Here is a 19,622-nt window from a genome sequence, read left to right on the forward strand (position 1 = left end):
ATAACAGAAAGATAAATTAATTCCCAGCCAGGTTCTGAGCAGCTTTTCCCCTAGTTTATATAATGGCAATTATATATATCACTGTATATTACTATATCACTGTATGATCTGAGATATCCTTCGGTTCAGTTGGGGTAAACTCTCCCAGCTGTGTCCCCTCCTGCCTCTCATTCTGCTCCCTTGTGTGACGGGGTGAGGAGGAGGAAAGGCCCTGACTCTGTGTAAGCATTGTTCTACTTTAATAAAAGCACCTCTGTGTTATCATCCTTATATCCTGAATCCAAAACTCAGCACTCTGCCAGCTACTAGGAAGAAAATTAACTCTATCCCAGCCAAAACCAGATAAATACCCATCACTGTTGGTATGTCTCTGTAGCTGTCTCATTAGCCAGGAATGTGATTACTGGAATTACTCAGTCTTGCCACTTCTAAAGGCCACACTTTTCTAGGTTTGACTTGGTTGCAAATGGTGGAGCATCCCTGACGCTGCACTTTGAGCGGGCCCCATTCATGAGCCAGGAAAGGACAGTGTGGCTGCCATGGAACAGCTTCTATGCCATGGACACACTTGTGATGAAGACAGAGGAGAACTCCATTCCCAGCTGTGATCTCAGTGGCTTTGTCCGTCCTGACCCAGTCATCATTTCATCACCACTTTCAACTTTCTTTAGTGACGCTCCCAGCCGCAATCCCATTGTGCCAGAAACCCAGGTAAGAACAGTGTGAGTGAGCAGGGTGGGCAAATCAGTGGGCAGGTGACACTTCTGACCTGGCACAGGTCACCACGTGTCCCCTGGAATTGCTACAGCAAATGTCTCTGCAGAGCTGCACTTGTTCTGACAGGTACCAGGTTTTCTAATGAGGGCTGCAGGTTTATGTCACCCAGACACATTTATCTTTGATCACCTTGCACTCTCCCGTTATCATACAACATGTCAAGTATATCTGTGTATTTCAGTTGCCAGCTTAGGTGTTTCAAGAGAATTTTGCAAAGGCTTGGTATGTGGTCCTGACCACAGTTTCCTTATTTCTTAATTAGGACAAGGGCAAACTCTACTGGTGCTATTTTTTCAACTGCTGTATTCAGTTAGGCTTTATACTGTTAGTGGAAGTTGTGGGTTCCTATGATATTTCTTATGTTTCCCTTGCATATAACTTGCAGTAAAAAATGCTTGTGCTTATTTGCCCTTTTGCCAGCAGTGGGCTCTTAAAAAGTTGTGTACACAGACACCAAATAATTATTTGTCAGAAATGTCACCTGAACTGTGTTGGTTTGAGGACATCTACTCCCAGTAAGAGAAAGACATAAGTTCATAAGAATACACAAGGTGATACATTAAAAAAAAAAAAGAAAAATCATTAATGTAAAGTGTTTGATGTCTTTCCTTCCCAGGTTCTTCATGAGGAAATTGAGATCCCTGGCTCTAGTATAAAGCTCAGCTACCTGAGTTCCCGCACTGCTGGATACAAATCCTTACTGAAGATCATCATGACTCAGACCCTGGTGCCACTCAATCTGATCAAAGTTCATTTGATGGTAGCAGTAGAAGGGCATTTGTTCCAAAAATCATTTCAGGCATCTCCCAACTTGGCATATACATTTATCTGGGACAAAACAGATGCCTATGGTCAGAAGGTTTATGGGTTGTCAGATGCTGTAGGTAAGTCAGCATATACAAGCTCCAAGACTTTCCAAGCAACACCTATAATTCTAAATAAGAGAACTGCAAACTTCCTTATGGAGGAGCACATGTAAACTGAACAGTTCTTGTCTCCCTGACACAATTTATCTTTGTATTATGGTTCTTTTACACATTCAAGATAATATTCAGAGGGTCTAAACTCCATCAATGTGCCTGAGTTTCCTGCTCAGTACCTGACTTAGAAGGTTTAAACCAGGCAATAGGAAAAACTGGCCACAGGAACTTAGGGAAACCTAATCCATCATTATAATTTTATTTTCTTTAGTTATAAAATGATCCTCTTGCTGGACTGGCTGGCAGTCTGCAGTGCATTTGGGTTTTCACACATACCCTTATTGTAGTCTCTTGTGGTCTAACACATTTGAAATGAAAATGCTGTTCCTCTAATGCTGTTCAGGCTTGTAGTTCTACAGCTAATTTTAGTTAGCTTGGTTCTAGTGGGTGGGAAGAAGAGTGATCATCATAGTATTTTTCAGTTTTCATTGACTGTCTGAATAATTGTAATACAGCAGTGTTAAAAATGAGCATCAGAGCTGTGCCAGTGTGGAAAGAGCAGCTTTTTTTAAAAAATCTTTATTATTTTCTATAATTTCTAAATTCTTCTTTGCTATAGTTTCACTTTCTTATGTTATTACATGGGATATTGCTTTCCTGTGTAATGCTTACAGTGTAATTGTGCTTAAATGCACACCAAGTTTTCACTGCCCTTTGGTATATAGTATGTAAAATGAATATGCTAAATAAATGCTGTGAACATCTGGCAAATTAAGAATTTATCTTGTCCTGCTATCTGATAGTTTTAATTATTTAATAAAATTTTACTATATTTTAAAAATTTTATTTCTCACTCTCCTCTCAGCAAACCCATCACTTCCCAGTGTGAGCTATTAAAACAGAAGTGATCAGGTCCCTGCAGAGTACATGTGAATGAAGTTTTAAATTTGTGTCTAGTCAAAGATCTGAATATAATATTTTAGAATAAAAGTGAGGAATGTAATCACTCCATCTTCTTGAGGGGGCTGGGGGACTGGAATACTCATGCTCTGGACATTTAATTCAGTGTTTGTTCAGCAAGTATATTAGATTTTATTTCATTTCAGTGTCTGTGGGGTTTGAATATGAGACTTGCCCCAGTCTCATTTTATGGGAGAAGAGGACAGCACTGCTGCAAGGATTTGAACTGGATCCCTCAAACTTAGGAGGATGGTCCCTGGATAAACATCATGTTCTTAATGTCAAGAGTGGTGAGTTAGTTCATTCCTTGTGTTTGCCGTCCTACATGGAGTTTTTATTTGCATTAAACTTGCAATTTCTCCACTCTTTTTATTTCATCTTTAGCTCACTAAGGTATGAGGCATATGTCAGTTGTCAGAAAATTTCTGTAGAATTTTAACACATTTTTTACTGTTCTAGAAATGCTGAATTTCTTGAAGTCCTAATCTTTATCCTTTATTCTGTTTTTCATTTATTCCCCTGTAATATCTTTCTGTCTTCCCTGTTTTCCTCATGTTAACCACATCTATTCCTGGTTCCTTTTGCTTGACCTCCTTTTCCCCCTATCCTGAGATGCAGCTTACAAGGAGTACGAGTCTGGGACAAGATACTGAGTCTCCTTTGCCTTTCTCAATAGTCACCTGTTTGTTTTTTCCTCATCTTTTTTTTTGTATTCCCATATCCTGAGCTGAATCTTCGTGATCTTTGTATTTTGCCAACAACTCTTTGGGAGCTGAATGCTCAGAATACATTTTATTTGTTCCCTGCAAAATGTTGTTTGCAGCCTTCCTGCTGCTCATTACCAAGTAAAAAATTGTATTTCTGCCTAATAAATCTAAATTATTGTTCAGAATTGGCAAGATCAGGCTATTTGAACTCACTTCCAGTGCTGGGCAGTGGATCCACATTTGGGTCCACATGCCAACAGAGAGTGTTGCCACCAGTGGGGAGCCAGTTATGTTAGGGTCATGCAACTTCATTCCCACAAGAACGTGAAGCTGAAAGTTTCCAGCCAGATTTCCACAGTTTTTGATGACACAGAATATGGTCACACTGTCAGAAAATCCACTCCCTTCTTGGAGCAGGGGTCTGCTCTTTGAACAAATATTTTGAAGATAAATCCTATCTTGGAGGTATTTTCTTGGAGTCTAATAGAGATCTGTACCACCAGCTTCCCTCTTGCCTTTTATCATTGATCCTTAGCAGCCCTTCTGGGAGTTTGATCTTTCTCCTATCTTTTCATTTTCTGAGCTATCATTTTCTCTGGTTCCTCCATTTCTCATTTTTCATTTTCCATTAAAAAAGTGTGAAGGACTGAGAGGTGGAAAGAGAACAGTAAGGTTGGCACAGAATTCCAAACAAAACATGATACAGGAAACTGGAGTGAGACACAAATAAGGAGCTGCTCTTCTCCACCCACTCAGAAACCTAAACCACAATCTCAGGCCAGAACTGTGTGGCAGGGTTTTCTTCCATAATGAATACCAAAGGACTCTTGAGTGTAGGTTTGGGTCTGTGGGTGCGTATGTGTGTGGGTTTTAACACTGAATCTTCATTACACCTTTATTTTTACAACTGCGAAATCCTCCTGCTCTTTTTGCACCATTGAAAAACCGAACGCCGGAGTCATTTCAATGTACAGTCCTTAAAAGCAGCTGTTGAAAAGAAAACAGCCTCAAGTCCCCTGCAATGAACAGTGGTAATAACCACTTCTTCTCCTCTCTGTCCTTAGGTATATTGCACAAAGGCAATGGAGAAAATCAGTTTCTCACTCAGCAGCCAGCTGTGATAACCAGCATTATGGGCAACGGGCGCCGCAGAAGCATTTCCTGTCCCAGCTGCAATGGCCTGGCAGAAGGAAATAAGCTCCTGGCCCCTGTGGCACTGGCAGTGGGTATTGATGGAAGTCTCTTTGTTGGGGATTTTAACTATATCCGGCGTATCTTCCCCTCCAGGAATGTCACCAGCATCCTGGAGCTGAGGTAAGGCTTCACCTCAGTGCTTCGCTTCTGGAGCCTCTGCTCAAATCAGCCTTTACCATTACTTCTTATAATTTTGAAAAACATTGTCACTTTCAACCTATTTAAATTCCAGTGGAGAAATGGGGCACAGAAATGCATAGTTCAAAGTCTGTAACTTATCCGAGCAGTGATTAAAGTGAAGGACTTAAGAGCAGAAATTAACTTGTACAGAAAGTACAAAGCGTCTCTTTCTGTCTCCTTAGTAATCACTGATTCTGTCCTCTCTCAGTGCATCTTTTAGTTTGGTTTGAAAAGTCTAGAACTGACTGCCCTTAGGTACTGAGCCACAGTGACAGGCAGAGGTGTAACAATCTCATGAGGTCAGAGGGAAGCTTCTCCTGCCAGTGGTTTTGAGATCCACTTTCACATTTCTTCTCCATGCTTGTGAGTCTCTTTCTCTAGGTTGACAAGTGCAGTTCAGGTTGACATACAGATTCATTTTGCATCATCAGAACTCTTTTTAAGATTTTGACTCTTTCCCCTTGTCCCGTGCCCTGCTCCAACCTTAAGATTTGATCACTTTATAGGGAAGGCATGAGTGTAGAATGTACCACTTCACCCATTTCTGTTCCATCTCCTTTTTTCATTTTGCCAGGAGAGGCAAGAGCTATTGCTTCAAACCCTAACTCACGTAACTGACCTTATACTTACAGCACTACTGAGTATTTGCAGAAAAATGAGGAAAAATAGCATGCCCTGGCTGTCTGCTGCCCGTCCTGGAGCCCACTCAGGCAGCAGCATTGGTGCTCCTGGAAATTGGATACAACTACAAAGTATATTGAGTGAATTTAGGTCACAAGTCTTTTTTTAATGATATGACCAATAAGCAATTCCTCTGCTTCCACATTTAGTTTTTAATTAGTGAGAAAAAGTGCAAAATGATTGGACTGTTAAAGAATAGGAGGCCTAGCTCTATTTTACACCTCTCTTCCATTCATGTCATCCTGTTGATGTCACTATTGTGAATTCTGATTCTATAGAAAAGAAAAGAGATCTGATTCAGGCCAATTCAACTCTGAAATCACTCTCTGACACCTACCTCATACACCATCAGGCTGCCTCATTATATTTTTTTTTTTTTTTTTAAGTCATGGATCATCCAGTGCTTTCTGCTAGCAGCTCAGTTTAAACCACAGAAGGTAGCTGGCATGGAAGTGTGACCTGCTATAAATATTTATATCAATATGCACTATAACTCTGCACTATACAGAATATGCTAATTATTTTTTTTCTAAGTTGTTCAGATCTTTTTATCTTTGTAGTAAATAGGACTAGAGCTTTATAGGTGAGGAGAAACATTTTCAGATTAGGATATTTCTTATAATGCATTTTTATGCACCTCACCAATATCAGCCAGTGACAGTTTGCTAGCCCACCTTGTGTTTGAAAATGTTGCCTCAAAATTTACAACAGTATTAGTGTGAGTACTTTGCTTCCTCTCTCTGTGAGAGAGATTGAGAGGGAACTTGGGTTTTCATCATGAGGGAAAATTGAAAAGGACATCAGTAAAATAATACAAGATGGATTTTTATCTGCTGTTGTCCACAACCTCCTTTATGAAAGTCTGTTTTCCATAGCATAGTTTCTTTAGCTTCAGTTATAACTAGAAGCAATTAACAATGAAGCTGATGCATTGTGAGTGCTGTTGGACAGCTGCAAAGGACTTGACATACAGATTTTTAGGATTTGCATTATGATGTCTTTTACCCCCCGTTCCTCTAAAGTGAATTAAGGTCCATTCCAGCAAACATGATCTATAGCAGTAATTGTGATTCAATGCTCATCTTGAGATCTGCATGAGTTACATGGGTAAGAGTTTGAAGATTTGAGCCATTTAAGTGTGAATGAGAGCAGAGTCTTCAGCTCATATCAAGTAATTTGGGTTATGTTGCAATCAGTACATCCTCAAATATTGCAAACCAAAAACATCACTTTGTTTAGATTTCACAGCTGATGTCCTTTTGGTTTCACATAAGCCCCTATAAATCTTGAGTGCCTTTATGTGTCAGAATATCCCATTGTACATATTTCCTTCACACTGAGCTTTGTGAAGGTGCCTGGTTGAATGTCCAGCAGGAATTTGGGCTGCACTGCACTGCACGTGGGGCTGCAACCTGGGGCTGTGCCTGGAGTGCTGCAGATCAGGAGTCACAAACCTCCTTGCTCTGTTTAGTGCATATTCCTGAATGGAAATTACACCAACACAGTGAGATGCTGTGTGAGTGGAGAGTGTGTTCATTTTCTTGTGGGAAGTAGAGAGCACTTTTCCTTGGGCTTTGTGTCTGGGCAGTAAGCTGTGGATCAGTTAATGCTGTTTATCTCCCATTGTACAGTACCTTACTGCTCACTTAGAAGGGGCTTTTTTACCCTGACATTGGCTTTGATAGGCTTAAACAGACACCAAGGAGCATCCAAACTTGCTTTAAGCAATTATTTTAGAGACTAGGAGGAGAGAAAAACAAACTGCATAGTAAAAACGTGTCTAGAAATAGCCTGTTGGAAAACTATTTTGATTAAAGAGGTTGCCTCCAACTGGCAGACAATGTCCAAAACCAGTGCTTCCCCCTGCCCAGTTCTTTATTCAGAGAACTGCCAGTTTCTCTCACTCCTAGCCCCCAAGCTACACATATTTCCATGGAAAAATTCTTTCAGTGGTTCAGAAATTTTCCTAAATATGAGGGGAGGGGGGTGGGGGCAGGGGTGTCCTATAGGGAATTAGCTTGCAGCTCTACCCCTCCCAGTCACTCTTCATCTGGAAACAAAGTAAGGCTAGTGCTGAAAAGAGATATCTTCTCCTGTGTCCTTTTGTAAAATAAAACAAATACTATGTTTGCTTTACCATCTATTCTTCAGCTAACTGTTTGTTCTTTTTTCTTCTGTTCCCTTTCTATAAAGAAATAAAGAGTTTAAACATAGGTAAGACATGAGCTCTTTCCCATATAATTTGATATGGTTTGTTTGCTTCATTGTGTTTGCTTTTTGTGTTGTGCTTCTTGTGTAATGTTATGTTCTTCATGTACCATAAATAGAAACATTTTTATGTGCTAATTGTGTGTTATGAATATGATAAGCATTAGCAATTACGAAATGCAGTCAAAAAGCAGCCAATAAGTCCTGACAGTAATTAGAAATTTCTAGTAGAATGCAAGTATAATGAACCCCAAGCTAACTTCCAGATAAACACCTCTCCCTGCTGTCTATAATTGGTCTAAATGGTCAAGGTAAACTACAACAGCATTTTCACAAATGCCAGAAAGGTTCACAAAAGCACTAATGACTGCATATAGGTCAAAAACTCATTTTCTGGTCATTAATGATTTTCTGAACCTGCTGTCTTTTGCCATAATTTAGTTTATATTTCTTTTTTCAAACCCATTTAATAGCCAGCCTGTGGGGCTGGCTGTGTGCAACCACTAGAAGCAGTCACTGTGAAATTCAGGAGGGAGGCCTGACCCTCCTGCATGTCAGGAGGAGAGCACTAGGACTTCTGGATGGCTGCAGCATAGGAAACACTTGTTCCTCCTGACATGCCACACCTGGGACAGGGAGGATGTTCACCCTGGAGGAAATTAAGGGCAAGAACAAGAAGAGCTCTTGTAAACTGTTTCATAGTGTCCTGTGCATTACCCTTTTAAAACCATACTTTCCATTTCTGTGACAAGTTGATGGAATAGATGGTCTGGACTAAACAGGATCATTTCCCCTTAACAATATATTTTGGCACAGTAACACCCCTAACTGTTCTTATCTGGGTGAATTCATTCACAATTTGCTGATGATTATTGGTGATGCTGGAGGCTCCTCATTTGCTTCAACTAAGCCTAGTTAGTTTTCCATCTGCTTAAAGATTTGCTGGACAGCTTCTCTTTTGGTAAAGCTTAAAGAAAAGCTGCTGTTGAAACAGAATTTGATGCACCTGTGAGAAGAACAGGGAGAATGAGCTGCACTTGCTGCTGGGTCCCAGGCTCCCTCAGAGAGCAGAGTGAGGCTGCAGGTGGTGTGACCACACATTCACTTGGGGGCTGGAGGCACAGACATTATTGGCAGTGGCCTCTGAGCTACCCTGAATGCCATGGAAAATCTTTTAAAGCAAGTTACAATCCTTGGCCTTCTATAATTCAAGTGAAAGATTGCAAGGGTGCAGAGAAAAGAGAGGCAGAGGTCTTTAATTGCTCGGATGCCAGTTTGAGAAATATTGAGTACTCATTTATCAAACAAATCCCTGTTTGAGGTAATAGTCTCATGATTCTTTGGGAGCACAAAGAGTGCATGTTACCTTCCAGCAGTCATTTTCTGTCAAATTCCCTCAAAAATTTGCTTTGAGTTTTTCACTATCTGTTACCTGACCTAGTTCAGGAAAGAGGGGAGTATGGAACAGGTCTGCAGCTCCAGTGAGCTGCTCTCTGATCTGGAACCAAAGCTTGTGACTGATCCCTGGCACAGCTGCCTTGGGGGAGATTCCAGAGGAGAAAGGCAGGGTGAGTTCCATGGATGCACCATGACTGCAGGAGAGGAGAGGGAATATTCCCATATCCCATGTTCTGCCATTGCTCTTTACCCTGACTCATGTCTTATCCCATCCTGGGCACACCTAGGGCTAGCTGAGGGCAGAGAGGAGGTAGGGGTGGGCACAGCCTGGCAAAATCATGTGTAAAATAAGACAGACCCTTCCATTCCTGCAGGGTGGCTGCTGCTCCCCTGGGCACTGTGTGAGCAGCTCTCTCTCAGCACTGAGTCCAGCAGGACCTTCCCTTCCAGGTGCCAGCAGCAGCATCTGTGCCCAGCCCCAGCCTGTGCCCAGCTCCTGGAGGTGCCCATTTGGCCAGGGTGGGGAATGCACCTTTTTGCACAAGGGCCTTGCCAAAGGCACCAGCTGCAGGGCAGCCTTGAGCTAAGTCTGGGTGTGTTTGTGAGGTGCAGCACAACACCAGTGCCACAGCAGAGTGTTCTTCAGTGTGAGGGGAAAGCATGGTGGGAGAACAGAGCAGAGTTTGGAAAGGGTTTGGAAGCAGTGACAGACATGCAGGTGTTTGTATGGCTCAGATACCTGGGAGACTGGAGGAATCTCTAAAGTGGAAAGAGCTATTTTTCTATGGAGCATTATTTTGGAGGGATGAGAAGGAATGTGGTAAGGGTGTAGTGAAGAGGTGCAGTCTGCTGCTGAAGATAATAAGACAAACTTGGGGAATAATGAGATTGTCCTCTAATCTCAAGCATGTCACTAGTTTCCCTGCATAACTTTGTCTACACCACTTAACCTCTCTGTGCCTCAGTTTCCTCCTCTGTAAAATGGGTGCTACACCCATCTTTTTAAAGTACTCTGAGATCCATGCATGAAATAAACCTGCCAAGTATTTTTTTTTGTTTATTGTATTTCTTCATCTCTAATTTCTACACTCCTAGACTTCAGCAGATGGTATTGCCTCTGCCTACTGAATTGAGATCCAACCAATCTCCTTCCTACTTTCTACAGTCTTAGAACAAACCACTATTGACCTAAACCCATGGCATGTCAAAGACTGGCATTGAGGAAAATAACTGTAGAAAGTGATATTTTGGGGCCTCCTCATTCCTCCAAATGTGGTCATGACCACATGGCCACAGTTATCTTGGTGTGCCGATGGATCCATCTGCCGAAAGTGGCTTTATGATAGTTTCAGCGATTCTGCTCAAGAAATGACTTAATCCATCATAGCTTACCTCTGTGTATCCTCACTCTTGGAGATGGGCACTTTTGCCACATGAAACTAGGAGTGTGGATATTTGGAGGCAAATATCTCTGGTTACTGGTAAGTAACCTTCATTTTTTTTCTTCCCGTCTTCATTTGTCTTCTATGCTTTGAAACCATCATTGACCTTATTTACGCTCACCCATAGGCTCCAAAGGCTGGAAAATTCACATCATGCTTAAAATACGAATAAACTGAGTAAAATTAGTCAGGCAAGATTTTGAAAATATTTCTGCACTGCAGTTCTGTGTGTGTGAATGTATATATATTGTGAAGATTGACATTTCTCAATTTGCAGATGATTTGCTAAAGTAGTTCCAAAATGTGACAAGCTGTCAAAAAACATATATTTCAGAAGAGAAGTAGCTTTCCATATGAGCGCCCATTCCAATCACAAACTGAGGACCAGTTTTTCAATAACAGAAGGTTTGGAGTTAAAGTCAGACACTTGGGGTCTCTGGTTTTAGTTATATAACCAATTTCATCTGCTGTAAATGAGATTCTTGATAAGAACCAATGAGAACAAATTTGCTTTAGAAATAAATTTGTTATGCCTCTGCCTCCTATTTATACAAGACCTCACAAATCTTGTGGCATAATATAAGTAACTCAGAAGCTGATTCTTTGATCCTACTCCTATGACTTCTGCTTCCAAAGGAAGTTTAAACAAGGTAGCAGGAGGGGGGAAACAGATAAGCTGAAGAGAATTGACCTGGAGCAGATCTAAAGGGCTAAAGAGATCAAGAGGAAGGACTGCTGTGCAGCTCTGGCTTATTGGGCTCTGCTGTGCAAGGTTCAGTGTAGAAGGATGAGTGAGATTTAAAATTACAATCCCTCTGAGCACTGACCAGGCCCTAATCAAGTCAGGTCCTCAGGTGATGGTCCTTCAGACCTCACCTCTGTACAAAGGTGTCAGACTTTCTTTCCAGATCTTTCTGTGCCTGATGAGTATCCAAGCTCTGAAAGCCTGTGATGTTTCTAGACTGCTCAGCTGTTTCTGTTTTATGCTTTCTTTTTCTCTAAAGCAACAATCCTGCTCATAAATACTATCTGGCCGTGGACCCTGTTTCAGGCTCCCTCTACGTGTCGGACACCAATAGCCGACGGATTTACAGAGTCAAGTCCCTCACGGGCACGAAGGACCTTGCTGGTAACTCTGAAGTGGTGGCAGGGACAGGAGAGCAGTGCCTGCCCTTTGATGAAGCCAGATGTGGGGATGGAGGGAAGGCAGTGGACGCAACCCTAATGAGCCCTCGAGGTAAAGGAGGAAAAGAAGCCCGAGAGAATGGCTGTGTGCAGCTAGGCTGGATGTGGAAATAATTATCTGGCAATTAAATCACTCCTTGCTCGGTGATTTTTATTCTGGGCTTTAATTACAGTGGATTGGCAAGTGTTCGTGCTTTGTTTAGTTAAAGCAAACTTTATTACCCCGGCAGTGAGTGCTGCAAAAGGAGAACAGAACACAAATTAGCAGGGTACCGCTCGCTCCAAGTAGCCAGCGTGTGAACTGGGAAACTGATTGCTGTTTGAGATGCAGTCTTTGGGGAGAGAAATTGCTTGCTGTGGCTTTTCTCTGAGTTGTTCCTCCATGTATCTCCTTTTTCTTCAGAGTCAGAGAAAAAATAAAAGGATTTTTGCCCTTTCCAGTTTCTAATTTTTGACAAAAGGTTTTCAAGATGATATAGAGATTTGGAGATGTGTTTCTTTTTAAGGCTTTTTTTTTTTCTCTCTTGTTTCATCTTAATTGTGAGGATGAATTAATCAGGTGTATTGCCATGTGTTTCAAACATCTTTGGGTTTTTTTAGTGGCTGAAAATAACTAGATGATCATAAAGGTTCACAAAAATGGAAATTCCAGTTTCTTTGTATAGGAAGTAGTTTCAGTTAACACATAGAAATTAAAAGGATGAAGCTGTATCTTCTCTCACTGCCCAGTGGGATGAGCACTGCAACCACTTGAGGACAGAATTTTTTTTAGATCAATATTTTGTTTTCAGCCTGAGAAATGGACAAGGCAGTGCACCAAATCAAAGCAGGAAAGAAAGGCAAGTGAGAAAAAGGCTGCCCTCCTTCCCAACAGGGAGCATCATCTGTCTGTTCTTGCAAGGGAGCACCCTTCCATTCTGTGCCTTTCCTCTCTAAGGACTCACAGTGTGACAGGCATTGAACCTTCCCTTTTTTATAGGCTGGCAACCCCTGTGTCTTCATCTGGAAACACCAGAGGTTCTTTCTGTATTTTCACTGCAGCAGGTTAAAGAATTAAAAAAACATCCAGAAATAATACAATGTCCTCTTAGTATTCAAAAAAAAAAATTAGAGGTATTTTAAAAGCTTTTTTAAAAATTCTTCATGCTCATTAGATTCTTCAGATTAAGAAAGGAATGCCTCAAATTTCTGAGTAAAATTAGGAGATAATTTTTTAATTGGGTTTATGTAATATATCAGAGAGCTTGAATCTAGAAATAAGCTGATGCATTCTGCTGGGTCTTTGGCATGTTTGTGGATTTCTGTGGTTTTCTTTAGAGCCCTGAAGGATAAACCTGCTTGATGTCATTTCAGTGGCAGAACTATGGGTTGTGGGAGAGTTCCAGGACCTGTGCTCAGGTTGGGCGGGAAGAAGGAACAGGGGAAGTGAACAAATTTCACCATCTTATAAACAAGACAAAGCCTGCCTTGAAGCCAGGAGCCTCACTGCTGCACTGAAGCCTGGGTTTTATATTTGCAGGAATTGCAGTGGATAAGTATGGACTCATGTATTTTGTGGATGCCACTATGATTAGAAAAGTGGATCAGAATGGAATTATATCGACCCTGCTGGGCTCCAATGACCTAACTGCTGTTCGACCTCTCAGCTGTGATTCCAGCATGGATGTCACCCAGGTAGATTCTTACTGCATTTATTTTCCTCTCTGCCTTAGAAGAGATGGGCATCTATTTTGGATGACTGCCTGGCCACTTAAGAAATACATTATGCAGCACAAGATGATAACATAGTTGATTTGTTACTGAAATGAGCGAACCATCCTTTTTACTGTGGCTAACACAGTTTATTTATGCAACTATAGAGAAATAAGGTTGAGATAATGGGAGTTATTGTCTTAATTGCCTGTTTTTCTGTAATTATTGTAGAGCTTCCACAATGTAGCATTCATTCTTGCACAGAAACACAATTAGCCAAAGTTACAACTGCACGTAGCTTTAATATTTCCGAAAAACAAAATCATTGTTTGAAATAGTTGCCGTTCATGACTTGGTTTCATGATTTACACTGATAAACCCCTCACTAATTTGCTGTTGTTACACGTGGAATTTTAAACACTAGGAGTGTACTTTTCAGTTTCGAGTTTTACAGTAATAATTTGTGCAACTCATAGGTACGGCTGGAGTGGCCTACTGATCTCGCTGTCAATCCCATGGACAACTCCCTTTATGTCCTAGAGAACAATGTTATTTTACGGATCACAGAAAACCATCAAGTTAGCATTATTGCTGGACGCCCCATGCACTGCCAGGTTCCTGGTATAGACTACTCTCTTAGCAAACTGGCTATTCATTCTGCACTTGAATCAGCCAGTGCCATTGCCATCTCACACACAGGAGTTCTTTACATCAGTGAGACAGATGAAAAAAAAATTAATCGGCTCCGCCAGGTAACTACCAATGGAGAAATATGCCTTCTTGCAGGGGCAGCTTCAGACTGTGATTGCAAAAATGATGTCAACTGTAATTGCTATGCTGGGGATGATGGGTATGCCACTGATGCCATCTTAAATTCACCATCTTCCTTAGCTGTGGCCCCAGATGGTACCATCTACATAGCTGATCTCGGAAATATCCGCATTAGGGCTGTCAGTAAAAACAGGCCCGTTCTTAATTCCTTTAACCAATATGAAGCTGCATCTCCAGGAGAACAGGAGCTGTATGTCTTCAATGCTGATGGGATTCACCAGTACACTCTGAGCCTCGTTACTGGGGAGTACTTGTACAATTTCACCTATAGCAGCGATAACGATGTCACGGAGGTGATGGACAACAACGGCAACTCGCTGAAGGTGCGCCGGGACGCCAGCGGGATGCCCCGCCACCTGCTGATGCCGGACAATCAGATTGTCACCCTGGCCGTTGGCACCAATGGGGGACTCAAGCTGGTCTCAACGCAGACCCTGGAGCTCGGATTAATGACATATAATGGAAACAGTGGTCTCTTAGCAACGAAGAGCGATGAAACAGGATGGACAACGTTTTATGAGTAAGAATGTTTTTGGATATATTAAAGCATACGTTTATTTTATCAAAACGGTAGTCAGTAGGCCCTAGGCTGACCCTGCTGCAATTTGTTGTGGGTTTTTCAATGATACTGAGTAAGGCCATTGTGCCTCAATCCAGGGTGATGATGGAAATGGTTAAGTGGCTTTTGATGGCATCCTTTGGGCGGGTGCTGATCCCCCTAAATCCTGCCTGGAGTTTGAGTTTGGGGCAGCTCATCTCCACCCAGAACAGAGGACCTGTGCCGTGGCTGGAACCCCAGCCTAGTTAAGCTGCTGTTCATGGTCAGCACGGCTGCCCAGAGCCGGAGCAGCCCAGCACTCCCCCTGCAGCTCCCACAGAGCTGCTCTCTCTAGGAACCCTCGTGCTGCAGCTTCTTCTGGAACTCAAATTATCTCTCTTTCTCTTCAGCCTCATATATTACTCATGGTTGTTAAAATGTTGATTAACTTCAATGATTGTTCATTCCTGAGACAAGTGAGGAAATTAGATCCCCAGCTATCTGTCAGACCCCTGGTGTAACTTCCATAATTTGTAGATAACCCAAAAGCACACTGGTGTTCATGAGCATATAGATTAAATAGACAGAAATTCCTCTTTAAATGAAATTCATCTGAAGAGATGAGGTTCAGAAGTATATTAAAAATCTAGAAAAACTAGTCCAATTTTTATTAATATTTATCCTGTTCTTAGTAGTCTCATTGCCATTTTTTGATAAAAAAATATTTAAAAGAAAAGGTAAATGACATATTGAAAAATATATTTAAGTATGGCAAGTATGATGCCATATATTTTGCCTGAATTAGTTAATGATTAAAAAATATCATTCCCCAAATCAGTGAGTAGAAAATAGGAATAAGCTTTACATTTAATTTTAAATGGCAGGCTTATTTTCAAGTCACAGCCTAGCAATGGCACACACCTCTTAGTTTATTGATGCGTTCAGCTTGGCCACCTGTTTCCTCTGTTCAGAGAAAACGTAAGAAACGCAGGGATGGAGGGAGCTGTGCTCAGTGTGCTGGGAATGCCTGCCCTGCGCAGCAGGGATGCTGCACACACAGTTCCCTTTGGAAGGAAAGCAGTGCCCTCTCGTGGGGCCCTGCGTGCCCAACCGCTCACTGCTCTCCTCCAGCCCGGGCCTCCCCCTGGGCAGGGGCTTCTTTGTCCTTCATATTTGGCAAAAATTAATTCTTCACCACAAATAATCCAGTTACATGACCACATGAAGGTATTACCTGCTGATTATAAGCTCAATTAAAAGCTCACTGGACTAGACAGAATAAATTTCATATTATTGCTGATGATATGTGAATGCCCTTCTAAGGTTTTTTTGGTTTTTGTTTCTCAATAGATAGCTCAAGGTGCAGTCATATAAATTAGGTATTTCTCAAAACACCAGAAACTAAACAGCAAATTAATGTAAAACTCTACATGAATATCCATAAAACATTTAAAAAATGTCATCAGAAAGTTACTGGTTACAAAACTGGTATAACTGGTGTCTGAGAGTCAAACCTAGTGCTAAGTTAACATGGTTTATTAGCAAAATTCTATTATGATTCCTAAGGAAATACAGAAGGTAGGGGCTTTGATGTCTTACTGAGATCAGCTGAAAATATCATTTAATGTGTACATAGTGCTGCAGATTTTTTTCCAAGATCAAATAAGAAAAGATGCACAACCTTTGCCTCAGGTCAGTGGTAGTTAAATACCATCTTTGGATCTAAATATTACAGCCTGAGGTACTGTCTTAGATAATTAGTAACTTTGATGAGGCAGCAGAAATAACTCATTTCTCCCAAATTTGTACATACATTCTCATAAGCATAGAGCTCACAGATGAGAGAACCATAAAAACATTATTTAAATTGAATATATTATTTAAATTGAATATACAAACCTAAACAATCACAGTCCACAGTCACTCAGTACTGGTTTCTGGTTTCTGTTTTTTCTTTGGAACAGCTCCTAAGAGAAAATTGGGTATTCATCATTCTGAAATTTTTTTGGTAGTTATAACTTAATATCAATTGAAGATGAAAGAAGTATTCAGCCAATGAGAGTTTATAAGGACAATGAAGTAGTTTTCTATGCAGTTACATTCATGCATTCATACAGCCGTAATCAGCAGTCAAAATTGTTAATATGGCAGCAGAACTGGAAAAAAACAGAGGTCTTTTAAGTGGTAAAGTACTACATGAGCTAAAGTTCTTATGAAAAATTTATGTCAGTGCATTTATATCAACCAGGCGCTGAAGTGCCGTGTTATCTTATTGGGTATATTCCTCTCAATTTTAAATTTTAAAATTTCAACTTTACCCTGAAAATGCTCTCAGAATTAAATTTGTACAGTTAATCTAGGTGTTCATCTGCATCAGCAGAGAGTTGCAGACACAGGCTGGTTTGTGTGTGTGCACATTCCATATGTGAATTCTATAGATAGCATCTGTGCACGTGCATGCAGCTCATTTGCAGCAGGAGCAGCCAAGGCTCTTCAATAATAGAACAGCTACCAGCAGGCTCACATGGGGTAATTTAAGCTTGGCTTGGGCATGAAGCACAGATCTTTGAAGCAGCTCCCTGTGGTATTCCTCTCGGTCTAGGGAGCATCCTGAGAGAGTGCCGCAGTTTTTTTCTGGAATCAGTTTTAAAAGGGAGAGAAAACAGGGCTGTGTGTAATTGTGTGTGGGTCTGTGCCTTGCCCAGCTCTGTGTTAAGGCAGAAGCTGCTGTTCCTCCTCTCTGCAGTGCTGGATATGGCCCTGCCCTTCCTGCTCCACCCACGAGCTGTCAGGAGCACAACTCAAACCTGAGGCTGGGATGCTGCTCATAAAAATTGCCTGAGGAATAGAGGTGCCACAGCAGTGGCCAGGGACAGCAGCCCGCAGGGCACTGTCACAAACCCACTGAAGGGATGGATGCACGGATGCTTGTGGCTACCTGAGAAGGTGCCAGGTGCTCAGCTGTGTCCCATGGTCCAGGCTGAGCTCTAGGGGTGGCCATGGGCAGCTCAGAGCCATCAGGCTGCGGAGACAGCCACCAGCTTTGTGCCTTTGTCACCCAGAGCTGTCCTGGGAAACCTTTGCCTGCTGCCAGGGGGTCTGGGTCACAGTTAGCAAAGATCTGGTGAGGTAGCAGTGGGGAGATGCTGTTTGTTGGTTTTTAAGGTACTGGGATAAAGAAAGCTTGTTTGCCCTTGTAATTTTATTTGTAGAAAAATTTGGGATGAAGCCTTACTCTAACTGAAGTCAGTAACAAAAGCTCAGGAATTTCAGAGTACCCAGAGCCCACCTCATTTGAAAATGTACAGGTTGCCTTATCAGACCTGATTCATCCAGGCTGATGTTGTGTCACACATTGCAGTAGGCAGAGACTGCTTCTGAAGGAGACACCATGTCAATTAATATATTTTTCATTGTAAATTTTTGGTTTTTACATCATCAAACCCAGGTTCATGACATGAAGAAGAGAAGTGCATAGTCATTTAATTAATATATAGTTTATTATTCAGATAAATGTCTGTGTGTTGTATTCTACTGAGCACTCGCTCTCATATAATACGTAAATTCCAAAAAATCCTCAGGAATATGTGACTTAAATTTTGTGGTCGATAAAAGGTTTCTGTTATATTAATTTTAATTTTTTTACCTTTGAAGTATTTTTTAAATAAGATTTTATTTTGATACAATGGACAAAGTAGAAATGCATTCTTTATATAATGGTATCAGAGTGTGTACATATCATTTAAGTAGTGAATTTTTTCTATATCTCACTCGTAATCTAAATGGTCTGCATATCTTCAATGAGAGTACTTTTGTATGTATTTTGTTAACTGTATCCATCACTTGCTTATAAACCCTTTTACTCTGTACTGTTGCTGCTTTCAAAGCTGTGACCAGCACTTGGGAACACACCCCATGGCAGGGGTAAAACAATCAATTCTTGAAATAGCACTGGAATATTTTCATTTTTCTGCTTCAATCTCTGTACATCCACATCCATATTTACTTTTTAGACTGCCCTTACACTTTAAATAGAGATTTCCAGTGAGTAGCCCACAGCAATCCCCAGGAATTTTTCCTAGGTTAATTAAAAACCCAGCAATGTGAATGAAAACTTTAAATTAATGTCTCATTTGCATTGCCTAAAATATATTTGCTGATGGGGAATTTCACCAACCATTTTTCTGGAAGTTCACCGAGTGCTGTAGAGTCACACTGGAGACACTCATAGTTTTTTCTAGTTTGTCCTAAATAACACTGTCTGTGTTGTAAGATTTGACATCCAAGTGTTCTCTTCCTCACTCTGCTCACCATGAAACACACCACATACAGACTCTTAAGGGGCCTTATTAACCTTTAAAATTTTTGAAATTGTCCATTTTTGTACTTTTTATTTTTCCCCTGCAAGACAGATGCTTGGCTGGATCCAGTTCTTCCTTTAGCTGTTCTTTTGGAGTGCTTTTCAATATTTTTTGTGAAGACCTCTATAAAGACCTAACCCACTTTCATAGATTATCTCAACATATTATCTTTTTTTCAGTATCTTGCTGATATGATAATATATCCATATATAAATATATATGTATCTGTGGGGAGAAACTTGTGACTATACTGAGAAAAATCATGCTGCTTAATCTTTCTTTGATCCTGAGCCACTTAAATGAACACCATGTGTTATTGGTCCCTTTTAGGTCCCATGATGCTTTTTTTTATTGGTTTCCTTTTTTGCCTAATACTTCCATTGGTTCTGGTAAGGCTTGTTGCTCCACAGGTGATTTTTTCCTTCCTCCCCAATATTCAGTTGAATGGGTGCCACCATTTGCAATGGATATGAGTCATCTATTTTGTTCATTTTAACTGAGGAGCCAATCTGTGTCTTAATATTTTAGATATGCTGTACAGTTCAGGT

At 41.0% G+C, this 19,622-nt stretch overlaps 1 protein-coding gene across 15 annotated transcripts in view; it reads left to right on the forward strand.

The window, feature by feature from the left end:
- TENM2 (teneurin transmembrane protein 2) overlaps window positions 1–19,622 on the forward strand; it is a 612,801-nt gene that overhangs the window by 575,620 nt on the left and 17,559 nt on the right. For 12 of the 15 annotated variants that reach the window (XM_054288118.1, XM_054288119.1, XM_054288117.1 and 9 more), the window contains 8 exons: window positions 450–711; window positions 1,394–1,661; window positions 2,804–2,947; window positions 4,429–4,678; window positions 7,613–7,633; window positions 11,472–11,704; window positions 13,172–13,326; window positions 13,821–14,695. In XM_054288118.1, coding sequence (XP_054144093.1) covers window positions 450–711; window positions 1,394–1,661; window positions 2,804–2,947; window positions 4,429–4,678; window positions 7,613–7,633; window positions 11,472–11,704; window positions 13,172–13,326; window positions 13,821–14,695 — 2,208 coding nt within the window. The remainder of the gene's footprint in view (window positions 1–449; window positions 712–1,393; window positions 1,662–2,803; window positions 2,948–4,428; window positions 4,679–7,612; window positions 7,634–11,471; window positions 11,705–13,171; window positions 13,327–13,820; window positions 14,696–19,622) is intronic. The other 3 variants (XM_054288120.1, XM_054288123.1, XM_054288125.1) reach the window with 1 other exon arrangement.

The sequence above is a fragment of the Melozone crissalis genome, unplaced genomic scaffold (assembly GCF_028551555.1).
Source record: "Melozone crissalis strain CALT ecotype California unplaced genomic scaffold, PUWL_Pcris_2 ptg000061l_1, whole genome shotgun sequence".
NCBI classification, from domain to species: domain Eukaryota; kingdom Metazoa; phylum Chordata; class Aves; order Passeriformes; family Passerellidae; genus Melozone; species Melozone crissalis.